General features: G+C 40.4%; 1 protein-coding gene across 1 annotated transcript; it reads left to right on the top strand.

Moving 5' to 3' along the window:
- Positions 1-139: 139 nt before the first annotated feature.
- LOC106604034 (mothers against decapentaplegic homolog 9-like) lies at positions 140-4,587 on the top strand (the record flags this gene model as incomplete). The annotated part of the gene is made up of 2 exons (XM_014198369.2): positions 140-553; positions 4,394-4,587. Coding segments are annotated over exons 1-2 (390 nt in total), but the record flags the coding sequence as incomplete, so codon positions are not given.
- Positions 4,588-22,080: the final 17,493 nt, after the last annotated feature.

The raw sequence follows: 22,080 nt of genomic DNA, 5'->3' as shown, positions 1-22,080 counted from the left end.
CTCTCTCACCTCCGTCCATCACATCTCTCTATCCCCTTCTTCCTCCCTCTCTCACCTCCGTCCATCACATCTCTCTATCCCCTTCTTCCCCCCCTCTCTCACCTCCGTCCATCACATCTCTCTATCCCCTTCTTCCCCCCTTCTCTCACCTCCGTCCATCACATCTCTCTATCCCCTTCTTCCCCCCCTCTCTCACCTCCGTCCATCACATCTCTCTATCCCCTTCTTCCCCCCTTCTCTCACCTCCGTCCATCACATCCCTCTATCCCCTTTTTCCCCCCCTCTCTCACCTCCGTCCATCACATTCCCTCACTCCTTCGCCCAAGATGGATTTCTTATCCCTCTTTCCCTCCCATTATGCACTCGTCCACCTCCATTACGTCACTCTTCTCCTTCACCAGTCCGGCGGTGAAGAGGCTGCTGGGATGGAAACAGGGCGATGAAGAGGAGAAGTGGGCGGAGAAGGCTGTGGACGCCCTGGTGAAGAAAGTAAAGAAGAAGAAAGGAGCGATGGAGGATCTGGAGAGAGCTCTCAGCTGCCCCGGACAGCCCAGTGAGGGACTGTGTGTGTGTGTGTTGTGTGTGTGTATGTGGTGTGGTGTCTGTCTGGTGTGTGGTGTCTGTGTGTGTGTGGAGTGTGTGTCTGGTGTGTGGTGTCTGTGTGGTGTGTGGAGTGTGTGTGTGGTGTGTGTGTGTGTGTGTGTGTGTGTGTGGTGTGTGTGGTGTTTGTGTGTGTATGTGTGTGGTGTCTGTGTGTGGAGTGTGTGTGTGTGGAGTGTGTGTGTGGTGTGTGTGGAGTGTGTGTGGTGTGTGTGTGTGTGTGTGGTATGTGTGTGTGGTGTCTGTGTGTGGTGTGTGTGTGTGTGGTGTGTGGTGTCTGTGTGTGGAGTGTGTGTGTGTGTGTGGAGTGTGTGTGTGGTGTGTGTGTGTGGAGTGTGTGTGGTGTGTGTGTGTGTGTGGTATGTGTGTGTGGTGTCTGTGTGTGGTGTGTGTGGTGTGTTGTTCTCTGTACTTTCGTGGATCTGGAAGTAAATAACTACGAGGAGAAAATAATCCTGTCAGTTAAAGCCGGAACACTCTCGTTGACGCGGTTACCGTGTTAGTGGATCTCTGACCCCCCTCTCTACCTACTCTACCTCCTCTACTCTCGTTGACGCTGTTACCGTGTTAGTGGATCTCTGACCCCCCTCTCTACCTACTCTACCTCCTCTACTCTCGTTGACGCTGTTACCGTGTTAGTGGATCTCTGACCCCCCCTCTCTACCTACTCTACCTCCTCTACTCTCGTTGACGCTGTTACCGTGTTAGTGGATCTCTGACCCCCCTCTCTACCTACTCTACCTCCTCTACTCTCGTTGACGCGGTTACCGTGTTAGTGGATCTCTGACCCCCCTCTCTACCTACTCTACCTCCTCTACTCTCGTTGACGCGGTTACCGTGTTAGTGGATCTCTGACCCCCCTCTCTACCTACTCTACCTCCTCTACTCTCGTTGACGCGGTTACCGTGTTAGTGGATCTCTGACCCCCCCTCTCTACCTACTCTACCTCCTCTACTCTCGTTGACGCTGTTACTGTGTTAGTGGATCTCGGACCCCCCCTCTCTACCTACTCTACCTCCTCTACTCTCGTTGACGCGGTTACCGTGTTAGTGGATCTCTGACCCCCCTCTCTACCTACTCTACCTCCTCTACTCTCGTTGACGCGGTTACCGTGTTAGTGGATCTCTGACCCCCCTCTCTACCTACTCTACCTCCTCTACTCTCGTTGACGCGGTTACCGTGTTAGTGGATCTCTGACCCCCCTCTCTACCTACTCTACCTCCTCTACTCTCGTTGACGCGGTTACCGTGTTAGTGGATCTCTGACCCCCCCTCTCTACCTACTCTACCTCCTCTACTCTCGTTGACGCGGTTACCGTGTTAGTGGATCTCTGACCCCCCTCTCTACCTCCTCTACTCTCGTTGACGCGGTTACCGTGTTAGTGGATCTCTGACCCCCCTCTCTACCTACTCTACCTCCTCTACTCTCGTTGACGCTGTTACCGTGTTAGTGGATCTCTGACCCCCCCTCTCTACCTACTCTACCTCCTCTACTCTCGTTGACGCGGTTACCGTGTTAGTGGATCTCTGACCCCCCCCTCTCTACCTACTCTACCTCCTCTACTCTCGTTGACGCGGTTACCGTGTTAGTGGATCTCTGACCCCCTCTCTACCTACTCTACCTCCTCTACTCTCGTTGACGCGGTTACCGTGTTAGTGGATCTCTGACCCCCCTCTCTACCTACTCTACCTCCTCTACTCTCGTTGACGCGGTTACCGTGTTAGTGGATCTCTGACCCCCCCTCTCTACCTACTCTACCTCCTCTACTCTCGTTGACGCTGTTACCGTGTTAGTGGATCTCTGACCCCCCCTCTCTACCTACTCTACCTCCTCTACTCTCGTTGACGCGGTTACCGTGTTAGTGGATCTCTGACCCCCCCTCTCTACCTACTCTACCTCCTCTACTCTCGTTGACGCTGTTACCGTGTTAGTGGATCTCTGACCCCCCCTCTCTACCTACTCTACCTCCTCTACTCTCGTTGACGCTGTTACCGTGTTAGTGGATCTCTGACCCCCCCTCTCTACCTACTCTACCTCCTCTACTCTCGTTGACGCGGTTACCGTGTTAGTGGATCTCTGACCCCCTCCTCTACCTACTCTACCTCCTCTACTCTCGTTGACGCTGTTACCGTGTTAGTGGATCTCTGACCCCCCTCTCTACCTACTCTACCTCCTCTACTCTCGTTGACGCGGTTACCGTGTTAGTGGATCTCTGACCCCCTCTCTACCTACTCTACCTCCTCTACTCTCGTTGACGCGGTTACTGTGTTAGTGGATCTCTGACCCCCCTCTCTACCTACTCTACCTCCTCTACTCTCGTTGACGCGGTTACCGTGTTAGTGGATCTCTGACCCCCCCTCTCTACCTACTCTACCTCCTCTACTCTCGTTGACGCTGTTACCGTGTTAGTGGATCTCTGACCCCCCCTCTCTACCTACTCTACCTCCTCTACTCTCGTTGACGCGGTTACCGTGTTAGTGGATCTCTGACCCCCCCTCTCTACCTACTCTACCTCCTCTACTCTCGTTGACGCGGTTACTGTGTTAGTGGATCTCTGACCCCCCCTCTCTACCTACTCTACCTCCTCTACTCTCGTTGACGCGGTTACCGTGTTAGTGGATCTCTGACCCCCCCTCTCTACCTACTCTACCTCCTCTACTCTCGTTGACGCGGTTACCGTGTTAGTGGATCTCTGACCCCCCTCTCTACCTACTCTACCTCCTCTACTCTCGTTGACGCGGTTACTGTGTTAGTGGATCTCTGACCCCCCTCTCTACCTACTCTACCTCCTCTACTCTCGTTGACGCGGTTACTGTGTTAGTGGATCTCTGACCCCCCCTCTCTACCTACTCTACCTCCTCTACTCTCGTTGACGCGGTTACTGTGTTAGTGGATCTCTGACCCCCCTCTCTACCTACTCTACCTCCTCTACTCTCGTTGACGCGGTTACCGTGTTAGTGGAGATCATTCAAGGGAAACATTGCAGAAATTACCGTTAAATGTCAAGATTGAAGTGTTTCTGTCCATCACACCTCTCTCACTTCCTCCTCTATATGTGTCTCTGACCCCCCTCTCTTCCTCCTCCTCTTCCTCCTCCATGTGTCTCTGACCCCCCTCTCTACCTCCTCTTCCTCCTCTATGTGTGCCTCTGACCCCCCTCTCTACCTCCTCCTCTTCCATGTGTGTCTCTGACCCCCCTCTCTACCTCCTCCCCCTCTTCCTCCTCTATGTGTGTCTCTGACCCCCCTCTCTACCTCCTCCTCCTCTTCCTCCTCCATGTGTGTCTCTGACCCCTCTCTCTACCTCCTCCTCTTCCTCCTCTATATGTGTGTCTCTGACCCCCCTCTCTACCTCCTCCTCCTCTTCCTCCTCCATGTGTGTCTCTGACCCCTCTCTCTACCTCCTCCTCCTCTTCCTCCTCTTCCTCCTCTATGTGTGTCTCTGACCCCCCTCTCTACCTCCTCTATGTGTCTCTGACCCCCCTCTCTACCCCCTGCTCTTCCTCCTCTATGTGTGTCTCTGACCCCTCTCTCTACCTCCTCCTCCTCTTCCTCCTCTTCCTCCTCTATGTGTGTCTCTGACCCCTCTCTCTACCTCCTCTTCCTCCTCTGTGTGTCTCTGACCCCTCTCTCTACCTCCTCTTCCTCCTCTATGTGTCTCTGACCCCCCTCTCTCCCTCCTCCTCCTCCTCTTCCTCCTCTATGTGTGTCTCTGACCCCCCTCTCTACCTCCTCCTCCTCCTCTTCCTCCTCTATGTGTGTCTCTGACCCCTCTTCTTTACCTCTTCCACCAGGTAAGTGTGTGACGATCCCTCGGTCTCTGGACAGTCGTCTCCAGGTATCCCATCGTAAAGGCCTTCCCCACGTAATCTACTGCAGAGTGTGGAGGCCCGACCTACAGTCTCATCACGAACTCAAGGCCTTGGAGTGCTGCCAATTCGCCTTCGGATCCAAACAGAAAGACACCTGTATCAACCCCTACAGACACCAGGTATATAACTATATCAACCCCTACAGACACCAGGTATATAACTATATTAACCCCTACAGACACCAGGTATATAACTATATTAACCCCTACAGACACCAGGTATATAACTATATTAACCCCTACAGACACCAGGTATATAACTATATTAACCCCTACAGACACCAGGTATATAACTATATTAACCCCTACAGACACCAGGTATATAACTATATTAACCCCTACAGACACCAGGTATATAACTATATTAACCCCTACAGACACCAGGTATATAACTATATTAACCCCTACAGACAGGTACAGACACCAGGTATATAACTATATTAACCCCTACAGACACCAGGTATATAACTATATTAAACCCTACAGACACCAGGTATATAACTATATTAACCCCTACAGACACCAGGTATATAACTATATTAACCCCTACAGACACCAGGTATATAACTATATTAACCCCTACAGACACCAGGTATATAACTATATTAACCCCTACAGACACCAGGTATATAACTATATTAACCCCTACAGAGACCAGGTATATAACTATATTAACCCCTACAAACACCAGGTATATAACTATATTAACCCCTACAGACAGGTAGATACACCAGGTATATAACTATATTAACCCCTACAGACACCAGGTATATAACTATATTAACCCCTACAGACACCAGGTATATAACTATATTAACCCCTACAGACACCAGGTATATAACTATATTAACCCCTATAGACACCAGGTATATAACTATATTAACCCCTACAGACAGGTAGAGACACCAGGTATATAACTATATTAACCCCTTCAGACACCAGGTATATAACTATATTAACCCCTACAGACACCAGGTATATAAATATATTAACCCCTACAGACAGGTACAGACACCAGGTATATAACTATATTAACCCCTACAGACACCAGGTATATAACTATATTAACCCCTACAGACAGGTAGAGACACCAGGTATATAACTATATTAACCCCTACAGACACCAGGTATATAACTATATTAACCCCTACAGACACCAGGTATATAACTATATTAACCCCTACAGACACCAGGTATATAACTATATTAACCCCTACAGACACCAGGTATATAACTATATTAACCCCTACAGACACCAGGTATATAAATATATTAACCCCTACAGACAGGTACAGACACCAGGTATATAACTATATTAACCCCTACAGACACCAGGTATATAACTATATTAACCCCTACGGACACCAGGTATATAACTATATTAACCCCTACAGACACCAGGTATATAACTATATTAACCCCTACAGACACCAGGTATATAACTATATTAACCCCTACAGACACCAGCTATATAACTATATTAACCCCTACAGACACCAGGTATATAACTATATTAACCCCTACAGACAGGTACAGACACCAGGTATATAACTATATTAACCCCTACAGACACCAGGTATATAACTATATTAACCCCTACAGACAGGTACAGACACCAGGTATATAACTATATTAACCCCTAGAGACAGGTAGAGACACCAGGTATATAACTATATTAACCCCTACAGACACCAGCTATATAACTATATTAACCCCTACAGACACCAGGTATATAACTATATTAACCCCTACAGACACCAGGTATATAACTATATTAACCCCTACAGACACCAGGTATATAACTATATTAACCCCTACAGACACCAGGTATATAACTATATTAACCCCTACAGACACCAGGTATATAACTATATTAACCCCTACAGACAGGTACAGACACCAGGTATATAACTATATTAACCCCTACAGACACCAGGTATGTAACTATATTAACCCCTACAGACACCAGGTATATAACTATATTAACCCCTACAGACAGGTAGAGACACCAGGTATATAACTATATTAACCCCTACAGACACCAGGTATATAACTATATTAACCCCTACAGACAGGTAGAGACACCAGGTATATAACTATATTAACCCCTACAGACACCAGGTATATAACTATATTAACCCCTACAGACAGGTACAGACACCAGGTATATAACTATATTAACCCCTACGGACACCAGGTATATAACTATATTAACCCCTACAGACACCAGGTATATAACTATATTAACCCCTACAGACACCAGGTATATAACTATATTAACCCCTACAGACACCAGGTATATAACTATATTAACCCCTACAGACAGGTACAGACACCAGGTATATAACTATATTAACCCTTACAGACACCAGGTATATAACTATATTAACCCCTACAGACAGGTAGAGACACCAGGTATATAACTATATTAACCCCTACAGACACCAGGTATATAACTATATTAACCCCTACAGACACCAGGTATATAACTATATTAACCCCTACAGACAGGTAGAGACACCAGGTATATAACTATATTAACCCCTATAGACACCAGGTATATAACTATATTAACCTCTACAGACACCAGGTATATAACTATATTAACCCCTACAGACACCAGGTATATAACTATATTAACCCCTACAGTCACCAGGTATATAACTATATTAACCCCTACAGAAACCAGGTATATAACTATATTAACCCCTACAGACACCAGGTATATAACTATATTAACCCCTACAGAAACCAGGTATATAACTATATTAACCCCTACAGACACCAGGTATATAACTATATTAACCTCTACAGACACCAGGTATATAACTATATTAACCCCTACAGACACCAGGTATATAACTATATTAACCCCTACAGACACCAGGTATATAACTATATTAACCCCTACAGACAGGTACAGACACCAGGTATATAACTATATTAACCCCTACAAACACCAGGTATATAACTATATTAACCCCTACAGACACCAGGTATATAACTATATTAACCCCTACAGACACCAGATATATAACTATATTAACCCCTACAGACACCAGGTATATAACTATATTAACCCCTACAGACAGGTAGATACACCAGGTATATAACTATATTAACCCCTACAGACAGGTACAGACACCAGGTATATAACTATATTAACCCCTACAGACACCAGGTATATAACTATATTAACCCCTACAGACACCAGGTATATAACTATATTAACCCCTACAGACACCAGGTATATAACTATATTAACCCCTACAGACAGGTACAGACACCAGGTATATAACTATATTAACCCTTACAGACACCAGGTATATAACTATATTAACCCCTACAGACAGGTAGAGACACCAGGTATATAACTATATTAACCCCTACAGACACCAGGTATATAACTATATTAACCCCTACAGTCACCAGGTATATAACTATATTAACCCCTACAGTCACCAGGTATATAACTATATTAACCCCTACAGACACCAGGTATATAACTATATTAACCCCTACAGACACCAGGTATATAACTATATTAACCCCTACAGACACCAGGTATATAACTATATTAACCTCTACAGACACCAGGTATATAACTATATTAACCCCTACAAACACCAGGTATATAACTATATTAACCCCTACAGACACCAGGTATATAACTATATTAACCCCTACAGACACCAGATATATAACTATATTAACCCCTACAGACACCAGCTATATAACTATATTAACCCCTACAGACACCAGGTATATAACTATATTAACCCCTATAGACACCAGCTATATAACTATATTAACCCCTACAGACAGGTAGATACACCAGGTATATAACTATATTAACCCCGACAGACACCAGGTATATAACTATATTAACCCCTACAGACAGGGAGAGACACCAGGTATATAACTATATTAACCCCTACAGACAGGTACAGACACCAGGTATATAACTATATTAACCCCTACAGACACCAGGTATATAACTACATTAACCCCTACAGACACCAGGTATATAACTATATTAACCCCTACAGACACCAGGTATATAACTATATTAACCCCTACAGACACCAGGTATAAAACTATATTAACCCCTACAGACACCAGGTATATAACTATATTAACCCCTACAGACACCAGGTATATAACTATATTAACCCCTACAGACACCAGGTATATAACTATATTAACCCCTACAGACAGGTACAGACACCAGGTATATAACTATATTAACCCCTACAGACAGGTACAGACACCAGGTATATAACTATATTAACCCCTACAGACAGGTAGAGACACCAGGTATATAACTATATTAACCCCTACAGACACCAGGTATATAACTATATTAACCCCTACAGACAGGTAGAGACACCAGGTATATAACTATATTAACCCCTACAGACACCAGGTATATAACTATATTAACCCCTACATACACCAGGTATATAACTATATTAACTCCTACAGACACCAGGTATATAACTATATTAACCCCTACAGACAGGTAGAGACACCAGGTATATAACTATATTAACCTGTACAGACACCAGGTATATAACTATATTAACCACTACAGACACCAGGTATATAACTATATTAACCTCTACAGACACCAGGTATATAACTATATTAACCACTACAGACACCAGGTATATAACTATATTAACCCCTACCGACTCCAGGTATATAACTATATTAACCCCAACAGACACCAGTTATATAACTATATTAACCCCTACAGACAGGTACAGACACCAGGTATATAACTATATTAACCCCTACAGACACCAGGTATATAACTATATTAACCACTACAGACACCAGGTATATAACTATATTAACCTCTACAGACACCAGGTATATAACTATATTAACCACTACAGACACCAGGTATATAACTATATTAACCTCTACAGACACCAGGTATATAACTATATTAACCCCTACAGACACCAGATATATAACTATATTAACCCCTACAGACACCAGGTATATAACTATATTAACCCCTACAGACAGGTAGAGACACCAGGTATATAACTATATTAACCCCTACAGACACCAGGTATATAACTATATTAACCCCTACAGACACCAGGTATATAACTATATTAACTCCTACAGACACCAGGTATATAACTATATTAACCCCTACAGACACCAGGTATAAAACTATATTAACCCCTACAGACACCAGGTATATAACTATATTAACCCCTACAGACACCAGGTATATAACTATATTAACCCCTACAGACAGGTAGAGACACCAGGTATATAACTATATTAACCCCTACAGACACCAGGTATAAAACTATATTAACCCCTACAGACACCAGATATATAACTATATTAACCCCTACAGACACCAGGTATATAACTATATTAACCCCTACAGACAGGTAGAGACACCAGGTATATAACTATATTAACCCCTACAGACACCAGGTATATAACTATATTAACCACTACAGACACCAGGTATATAACTATATTAACCCCTACCGACACCAGGTATATAACTATATTAACCCCAACAGACACCAGTTATATAACTATATTAACCCCTACAGACAGGTACAGACACCAGGTATATAACTATATTAACCCCTACAGACACCAGGTATATAACTATATTAACCCCTACAGACACCAGGTATATAACTATATTAACCTCTACAGACACCAGGTATATAACTATATTAACCCCTACAAACACCAGGTATATAACTATATTAACCCCTACAGACACCAGGTATATAACTATATTAACCCCTACAGACACCAGATATATAACTATATTAACCCCTACAGACACCAGGTATATAACTATATTAACCCATACAGACACCAGGTATATAACTATATTAACCCCTACAGACACCAGGTATATAACTATATTAACCCCTACAGACACCAGGTATATAACTATATTAACCCCTACAGACAGGTACAGACACCAGGTATATATCTATATTAACCCCTACAGACAGGTAGAGACACCAGGTATATAACTATATTAACCCCTACAGACACCAGGTATATAACTATATTAACCCCTACAGACACCAGGTATATAACTATATTAACCCCTACAGACAGGTAGATACACCAGGTATATAACTATATTAACCCCGACAGACACCAGGTATATAACTATATTAACCCCTACAGACAGGGAGAGACACCAGGTATATAACTATATTAACCCCTACAGTCAGGTACAGACACCAGGTATATAACTATATTAACCCCTACAGACACCAGGTATATAACTATATTAACCCCTACAGACACCAGGTATATAACTATATTAACCCCTACAGACAGGTAGAGACACCAGGTATATAACTATATTAACCCCTACAGACACCAGGTATATAACTATATTAACCCCTACAGACAGGTACAGACACCAGGTATATAACTATATTAACCCCTACAGACACCAGGTATAAAACTATATTAACCCCTACAGACACCAGGTATATAACTATATTAACCCCTACAGACACCAGGTATATAATTATATTAACCCCTACAGACACCAGGTATATAACTATATTAACCCCTACAGACACCAGGTATAAAACTATATTAACCCCTACAGACACCAGGTATATAACTATATTAACCCCTACAGACACCAGGTATATAACTATATTAACCCCTACAGACACCAGGTATATAACTATATTAACCCCTACAGACACCAGGTATATAACTATATTAACCCCTACAGACAGGTACAGACACCAGGTATATAACTATATTAACCCCTACAGACAGGTACAGACACCAGGTATATAACTATATTAACCCCTACAGACAGGTAGAGACACCAGGTATATAACTATATTAACCCCTACAGACACCAGGTATATAACTATATTAACCCCTACAGACAGGTAGAGACACCAGGTATATAACTATATTAACCCCTACAGACACCAGGTATATAACTATATTAACCCCTACATACACCAGGTATATAACTATATTAACCCCTACAGACACCAGGTATATAACTATATTAACCCCTACAGACACCAGGTATATAACTATATTAACCCCTACATACACCAGGTATATAACTATATTAACCCCTACAGACACCAGGTATATAACTATATTAACCCCTACAGACACCAGGTATATAACTATATTAACTCCTACAGACACCAGGTATATAACTATATTAACCCCTACAGACAGGTAGAGACACCAGGTATATAACTATATTAACCCCTACAGACACCAGGTATATAACTATATTAACCACTACAGACACCAGGTATATAACTATATTAACCCCTACCGACACCAGGTATATAACTATATTAACCCCAACAGACACCAGTTATATAACTATATTAACCCCTACAGACAGGTACAGACACCAGGTATATAACTATATTAACCCCTACAGACACCAGGTATATAACTATATTAACCCCTACAGACACCAGGTATATAACTATATTAACCCCTACAGACACCAGGTATATAACTATATTAACCCCTACAGACAGGTAGAGACACCAGGTATATAACTATATTAACCCCTACAGACACCAGGTATATAACTATATTAACCCCTACAGACACCAGGTATATAACTATATTAACCCCTACAGACACCAGGTATATAACTATATTAAACCCTACAGACACCAGGTATATAACTATATTAACCCCTACAGACACCAGGTATATAACTATATTAACCCCTACAGACAGGTACAGACACCAGGTATATAACTATATTAACCCCTACAGACACCAGGTATATAACTATATTAACCCCTACAGACACCAGGTATATAACTATATTAACCCCTACAGACACCAGGTATATAACTATATTAACCCCTACAGACACCAGGTATATAACTATATTAACCCCTACAGACAGGGAGAGACACCAGGTATATAACTATATTAACCCCTACAGTCAGGTACAGACACCAGGTATATAACTATATTAACCCCTACAGACACCAGGTATATAACTATATTAACCCCTACAGACACCAGGTATATAACTATATTAACCCCTACAGACACCAGGTATATAACTATATTAACCCCTACAGACACCAGGTATAAAACTATATTAACCCCTACAGACACCAGGTATATAACTATATTAACCCCTACAGACACCAGGTATATAACTATATTAACCCCTACAGACACCAGGTATATAACTATATTAACCCCTACAGACAGGTACAGACACCAGGTATATAACTATATTAACCCCTACAGACAGGTACAGACACCAGGTATATAACTATATTAACCCCTACAGACAGGTAGAGACACCAGGTATATAACTATATTAACCCCTACAGACACAAGGTATATAACTATATTAACCCCTACAGACACCAGGTATATAACTATATTAACCCCTACAGACACAAGGTATATAACTATATTAACCCCTACAGACACCAGGTATATAACTATATTAACCCCTACAGACACCAGGTATATAACTATATTAACCCCTACAGACAGGTAGAGACACCAGGTATATAACTATATTAACCCCTACAGACACCAGGTATATAACTATATTAACCCCTACATACACCAGGTATATAACTATATTAACTCCTACAGACACCAGGTATATAACTATATTAACCCCTACAGACAGGTAGAGACACCAGGTATATAACTATATTAACCCCTACAGACACCAGGTATATAACTATATTAACCACTACAGACACCAGGTATATAACTATATTAACCCCTACCGACACCAGGTATATAACTATATTAACCCCAACAGACACCAGTTATATAACTATATTAACCCCTACAGACAGGTACAGACACCAGGTATATAACTATATTAACCCCTACAGACACCAGGTATATAACTATATTAACCCCTACAGACACCAGGTATATAACTATATTAACCCCTACAGACACCAGGTATATAACTATATTAACCCCTACAGACAGGTAGAGACACCAGGTATATAACTATATTAACCACTACAGACACCAGGTATATAACTATATTAACCTCTACAGACACCAGGTATATAACTATATTAACCACTACAGACACCAGGTATATAACTATATTAACCTCTACAGACACCAGGTATATAACTATATTAACCCCTACAGACACCAGATATATAACTATATTAACCCCTACAGACACCAGGTATATAACTATATTAACCCCTACAGACAGGTAGAGACACCAGGTATATAACTATATTAACCCCTACAGACACCAGGTATATAACTATATTAACCCCTACAGACACCAGGTATATAACTATATTAACTCCTACAGACACCAGGTATATAACTATATTAACCCCTACAGACACCAGGTATAAAACTATATTAACCCCTACAGACACCAGGTATATAACTATATTAACCCCTACAGACACCAGGTATATAACTATATTAACCCCTACAGACAGGTAGAGACACCAGGTATATAACTATATTAACCCCTACAGACACCAGGTATAAAACTATATTAACCCCTACAGACACCAGATATATAACTATATTAACCCCTACAGACACCAGGTATATAACTATATTAACCCCTACAGACAGGTAGAGACACCAGGTATATAACTATATTAACCCCTACAGACACCAGGTATATAACTATATTAACCACTACAGACACCAGGTATATAACTATATTAACCCCCTACCGACACCAGGTATATAACTATATTAACCCCAACAGACACCAGTTATATAACTATATTAACCCCTACAGACAGGTACAGACACCAGGTATATAACTATATTAACCCCTACAGACACCAGGTATATAACTATATTAACCCCTACAGACACCAGGTATATAACTATATTAACCTCTACAGACACCAGGTATATAACTATATTAACCCCTACAAACACCAGGTATATAACTATATTAACCCCTACAGACACCAGGTATATAACTATATTAACCCCTACAGACACCAGATATATAACTATATTAACCCCTACAGACACCAGGTATATAACTATATTAACCCATACAGACACCAGGTATATAACTATATTAACCCCTACAGACACCAGGTATATAACTATATTAACCCCTACAGACACCAGGTATATAACTATATTAACCCCTACAGACAGGTACAGACACCAGGTATATATCTATATTAACCCCTACAGACAGGTAGAGACACCAGGTATATAACTATATTAACCCCTACAGACACCAGGTATATAACTATATTAACCCCTACAGACACCAGGTATATAACTATATTAACCCCTACAGACAGGTAGATACACCAGGTATATAACTATATTAACCCCGACAGACACCAGGTATATAACTATATTAACCCCTACAGACAGGGAGAGACACCAGGTATATAACTATATTAACCCCTACAGTCAGGTACAGACACCAGGTATATAACTATATTAACCCCTACAGACACCAGGTATATAACTATATTAACCCCTACAGACACCAGGTATATAACTATATTAACCCCTACAGACAGGTAGAGACACCAGGTATATAACTATATTAACCCCTACAGACACCAGGTATATAACTATATTAACCCCTACAGACAGGTACAGACACCAGGTATATAACTATATTAACCCCTACAGACACCAGGTATAAAACTATATTAACCCCTACAGACACCAGGTATATAACTATATTAACCCCTACAGACACCAGGTATATAATTATATTAACCCCTACAGACACCAGGTATATAACTATATTAACCCCTACAGACACCAGGTATAAAACTATATTAACCCCTACAGACACCAGGTATATAACTATATTAACCCCTACAGACACCAGGTATATAACTATATTAACCCCTACAGACACCAGGTATATAACTATATTAACCCCTACAGACACCAGGTATATAACTATATTAACCCCTACAGACAGGTACAGACACCAGGTATATAACTATATTAACCCCTACAGACAGGTACAGACACCAGGTATATAACTATATTAACCCCTACAGACAGGTAGAGACACCAGGTATATAACTATATTAACCCCTACAGACACCAGGTATATAACTATATTAACCCCTACAGACAGGTAGAGACACCAGGTATATAACTATATTAACCCCTACAGACACCAGGTATATAACTATATTAACCCCTACATACACCAGGTATATAACTATATTAACCCCTACAGACACCAGGTATATAACTATATTAACCCCTACAGACACCAGGTATATAACTATATTAACCCCTACATACACCAGGTATATAACTATATTAACCCCTACAGACACCAGGTATATAACTATATTAACCCCTACAGACACCAGGTATATAACTATATTAACTCCTACAGACACCAGGTATATAACTATATTAACCCCTACAGACAGGTAGAGACACCAGGTATATAACTATATTAACCCCTACAGACACCAGGTATATAACTATATTAACCACTACAGACACCAGGTATATAACTATATTAACCCCTACCGACACCAGGTATATAACTATATTAACCCCAACAGACACCAGTTATATAACTATATTAACCCCCTACAGACAGGTACAGACACCAGGTATATAACTATATTAACCCCTACAGACACCAGGTATATAACTATATTAACCCCTACAGACACCAGGTATATAACTATATTAACCCCTACAGACACCAGGTATATAACTATATTAACCCCTACAGACAGGTAGAGACACCAGGTATATAACTATATTAACCCCTACAGACACCAGGTATATAACTATATTAACCCCTACAGACACCAGGTATATAACTATATTAACCCCTACAGACACCAGGTATATAACTATATTAAACCCTACAGACACCAGGTATATAACTATATTAACCCCTACAGACACCAGGTATATAACTATATTAACCCCTACAGACAGGTACAGACACCAGGTATATAACTATATTAACCCCTACAGACACCAGGTATATAACTATATTAACCCCTACAGACACCAGGTATATAACTATATTAACCCCTACAGACACCAGGTATATAACTATATTAACCCCTACAGACACCAGGTATATAACTATATTAACCCCTACAGACAGGGAGAGACACCAGGTATATAACTATATTAACCCCTACAGTCAGGTACAGACACCAGGTATATAACTATATTAACCCCTACAGACACCAGGTATATAACTATATTAACCCCTACAGACACCAGGTATATAACTATATTAACCCCTACAGACACCAGGTATATAACTATATTAACCCCTACAGACACCAGGTATAAAACTATATTAACCCCTACAGACACCAGGTATATAACTATATTAACCCCTACAGACACCAGGTATATAACTATATTAACCCCTACAGACACCAGGTATATAGCTATATTAACCCCTACAGACAGGTAGAGACACCAGGTATATAACTATATTAACCCCTACAGACAGGTACAGACACCTGGTATATAACTATATTAACCCCTACAGACAGGTAGAGACACCAGGTATATAACTATATTAACCCCCTACAGACACAAGGTATATAACTATATTAACCCCTACAGACACCAGGTATATAACTATATTAACCCCTACAGACACAAGGTATATAACTATATTAACCCCTACAGACACCAGGTATATAACTATATTAACCCCTACAGACACCAGGTATATAACTATATTAACCCCTACAGACAGGTAGAGACACCAGGTATATAACTATATTAACCCCTACAGACACCAGGTATATAACTATATTAACCCCTACATACACCAGGTATATAACTATATTAACTCCTACAGACACCAGGTATATAACTATATTAACCCCTACAGACAGGTAGAGACACCAGGTATATAACTATATTAACCCCTACAGACACCAGGTATATAACTATATTAACCACTACAGACACCAGGTATATAACTATATTAACCCCTACCGACACCAGGTATATAACTATATTAACCCCAACAGACACCAGTTATATAACTATATTAACCCCTACAGACAGGTACAGACACCAGGTATATAACTATATTAACCCCTACAGACACCAGGTATATAACTATATTAACCCCTACAGACACCAGGTATATAACTATATTAACCCCTACAGACACCAGGTATATAACTATATTAACCCCTACAGACAGGTAGAGACACCAGGTATATAACTATATTAACCCCTACAGACACCAGGTATATAACTATATTAACCCCTACAGACACCAGGTATATAACTATATTAACCCCTACAGACACCAGGTATATAACTATATTAAACCCTACAGACACCAGGTATATAACTATATTAACCCCTACAGACACCAGGTATATAACTATATTAACCCCTACAGACAGGTACAGACACCAGGTATATAACTATATTAACCCCTACAGACACCAGGTATATAACTATATTAACCCCTACAGACACCAGGTATATAACTATATTAACCCCTACAGACACCAGGTATATAACTATATTAACCCCTACAGACACCAGGTATATAACTATATTAACCCCTACAGACAGGTAGAGACACCAGGTATATAGCTATATTAACCCCTACAGACACCAGGTATATAACTATATTAACCCCTACAGACACCAGGTATATAACTATATTAACCCCTACAGACACCAGGTATATAACTATATTAACCCCTACAGACAGGTAGAGACACCAGGTATATAACTATATTAACCCCTACAGACACCAGGTATGTAACTATATTAACCCCTACAGACACCTGGTATGTAACTATATTAACCCCTACAGACACCAGGTATATAACTATATTAACCCCTACAGACACCAGGTATATAACTATATTACCCCCTACAGACACCAGGTATATAACTATATTAACCTCTACAGACACCAGGTATATAACTATATTAACCCCTACAGACACCAGGTATATAACTATATTAACCCCTACAGACACCAGGTATGTAACTATATTAACCCCTACAGACACCAGGTATATAACTATATTAACCCATACAGACAGGTAGAGACACCAGGTATATAACTATATTAACCCCTACAGACACCAGGTATATAACTATATTAACCCCTACAGACAGGTAGAGACACCAGGTATATAACTATATTAACCCCTACAGACACCAGGTATATAACTATATTAACCCCTACAGACAGGTAGAGACACCAGGTATATAACTATATTAACCCCTACAGACACCAGGTATGTAACTATATTAACCCCTACAGACACCAGGTATATAACTATATTAACCCCTACAGACACCAGGTATATAACTATATTAACCCCTACAGACACCAGGTATATAACTATATTAACCCCTACAGACACCAGGTATATAACTATATTAACCCCTACAGACACCAGGTATATAACTATATTACCCCCTACAGACACCAGGTATATAACTATATTAACCCCTACAGACAGGTAGAGACACCAGGTATATAACTATATTAACCCCTACAGACACCAGGTATATAACTATATTAACCCCTACAGACAGGTAGAGACACCAGGTATATAACTATATTAACCCCTACAGACACCAGGTATATAACTATATTAACCCCTACAGACACCAGGTATATAACTATATTAACCCCTACAGACACCAGGTATATAACTATATTAACCCCTACAGACAGGTACAGACACCAGGTATATAACTATATTAACCCCTACAGACACCAGGTATATAACTATATTAACCCCTACAGACAGGTACAGACACCAGGTATATAACTATATTAACCCCTACAGACACCAGGTATATAACTATATTAACCCCTACAGACACCAGGTATATAACTATATTAACCCCTACAGACACCAGGTATGTAACTATATTAACCCCTAAAAACAGGTAGAGACACCAGGTATATAACTATATTAACCCCTACAGACACCAGGTATATAACTATATTAAACCCTACATACACCAGGTATATAACTATATTAACCCCTACAGACACCAGGTATATAACTATATTAACCCCTACAGACACCAGGTATATAACTATATTAACCCCTACAGACAGGTAGAGACACCAGGTATATAACTATATTAACCCCTACAGACACCAGGTATATAACTATATTAACCCCTACAGACACCAGGTATATAACTATATTAACCCCTACAGACAGGTAGAGACACCAGGTATATAACTATATAAACCCCTACAGACACCAGGTATATAACTATATTAACCCCTACAGACACCAGGTATATAACTATATTAACCCCTACAGACACCAGGTATATAACTATATTAACCCCTACAGACAGGTAGAGACACCAGGTATATAACTATATTAACCCCTACAGACACCAGGTATAAAACTATATTAACCCCTACAGACAGGTAGAGACACCAGGTATATAACTATATTAACCCCTACAGACACCAGGTATATAACTATATTAACCCCTACAGACACCAGGTATATAACTATATTAACCCCTACAGACACCAGGTATATAACTATATTAACCCCTACAGACACCAGGTATATAACTATATTAACCCCTACAGACACCAGGTATATAACTATATTAACCCCTACAGACACCAGGTATATAACTATATTAACCCCTACAGACACCAGGTATATAACTATATTAACCCCTACAGACACCAGGTATATAACTATATTAACCCCTACAGACAGGTACAGACACCAGGTATATAACTATATTAACCCCTACAGACACCAGGTATATAACTATATTAACCCCTACAGACACCAGGTATATAACTATATTAACCCCTACAGACACCAGGTATATAACTATATTAACCCCTACAGACACCAGGTATATAACTATATTAACCCCTACAGACAGGTAGAGACACCAGGTATATAACTATATTAACCCCTACAGACACCAGGTATATAACTATATTAACCCCTACAGACACCAGGTATATAACTATATTAACCATTACAGACACCAGGTATATAACTATATTAACCCCTACAGACACCAGGTATGTAACTATATTAACCCCTACAGACACCTGGTATATAACTATATTAACCCCTACAGACACCAGGTATATAACTATATTAACCCCTACAGACACCAGGTATATAACTATATTACCCCCTACAGACACCAGGTATATAACTATATTAACCCCTACAGACAGGTAGAGACACCAGGTATATAACTATATTAACCCCTACAGACACCAGGTATATAACTATATTAACCCCTACAGACAGGTAGAGACACCAGGTATATAACTATATTAACCCCTACAGACACCAGGTATATAACTATATTAACCCCTACAGACACCAGGTATATAACTATATTAACCCCTACAGACACCCAGGTATATAACTATATTAACCCCTACAGACACCAGGTATATAACTATATTAACCCCTACAGACAGGTACAGACACCAGGTATATAACTATATTAACACCTACAGAAACCAGATATATAACTATATTAACCCCTACGGACACCAGGTATATAACTATATTAACCCCTACAGACACCAGGTATATAACTATATTAACCCCTACAGACACCAGGTATATAACTATATTAACCCCTACAGACACCAGGTATATAACTATATTAACCCCTACAGACACCAGGTATATAACTATATTAACCCCTACAGACAGGTACAGACACCAGGTATATAACTATATTAACCCCTACAGACAGGTAGAGACACCAGGTATATAACTATATTAACCCCTACAGACACCAGGTATATAACTATATTAACCCCTACAGTCACCAGGTATATAACTATATTAACCCCTACAGACACCAGGTATATAACTATATTAACCCCTACAGACACCAGGTATATAACTATATTAACCTCTACAGACACCAGGTATATAACTATATTAACCCCTACAGACACCAGGTATATAACTACATTAACCCCTACAGACACCAGGTATATAACTATATTAACCCCTACAGACACCAGGTATATAACTATATTAACCCCTACAGACACCAGGTATATAACTATATTAACCCCTACAGACACCAGGTATATAACTATATTAACCCCTACAGACACCAGGTATGTAACTATATTAACCCCTAAAAACAGGTAGAGACACCAGGTATATAACTATATTAACCCCTACAGACACCAGGTATATAACTATATTAAACCCTACATACACCAGGTATATAACTATATTAACCCCTACAGACATCAGGTATATAACTATATTAACCCCTACAGACACCAGGTATATAACTATATTAACCCCTACAGACACCAGGTATATAACTATATTAACCCCTACAGACACCAGGTATATAACTATATTAACCCCTACAGACACCAGGTATATAACTATATTAACCCCTACAGACAGGTACAGACACCAGGTATATAACTATATTAACCCCTACAGACAGGTAGAGACACCAGGTATATAACTATATTAACCACTACAGACACCAGGTATATAACTATATTAACCCCTACAGACAGGTAGAGACACCAGGTATATAACTATATTAACCCCTACAGACACC

The sequence above is a fragment of the Salmo salar genome, chromosome ssa04 (genome assembly GCF_905237065.1).
Source record: "Salmo salar chromosome ssa04, Ssal_v3.1, whole genome shotgun sequence".
NCBI lineage: Eukaryota > Metazoa > Chordata > Actinopteri > Salmoniformes > Salmonidae > Salmo > Salmo salar.
Note: the sequence above shows the minus strand (reverse complement) of the source record. Positions and strands in the feature narration are given on the sequence as shown.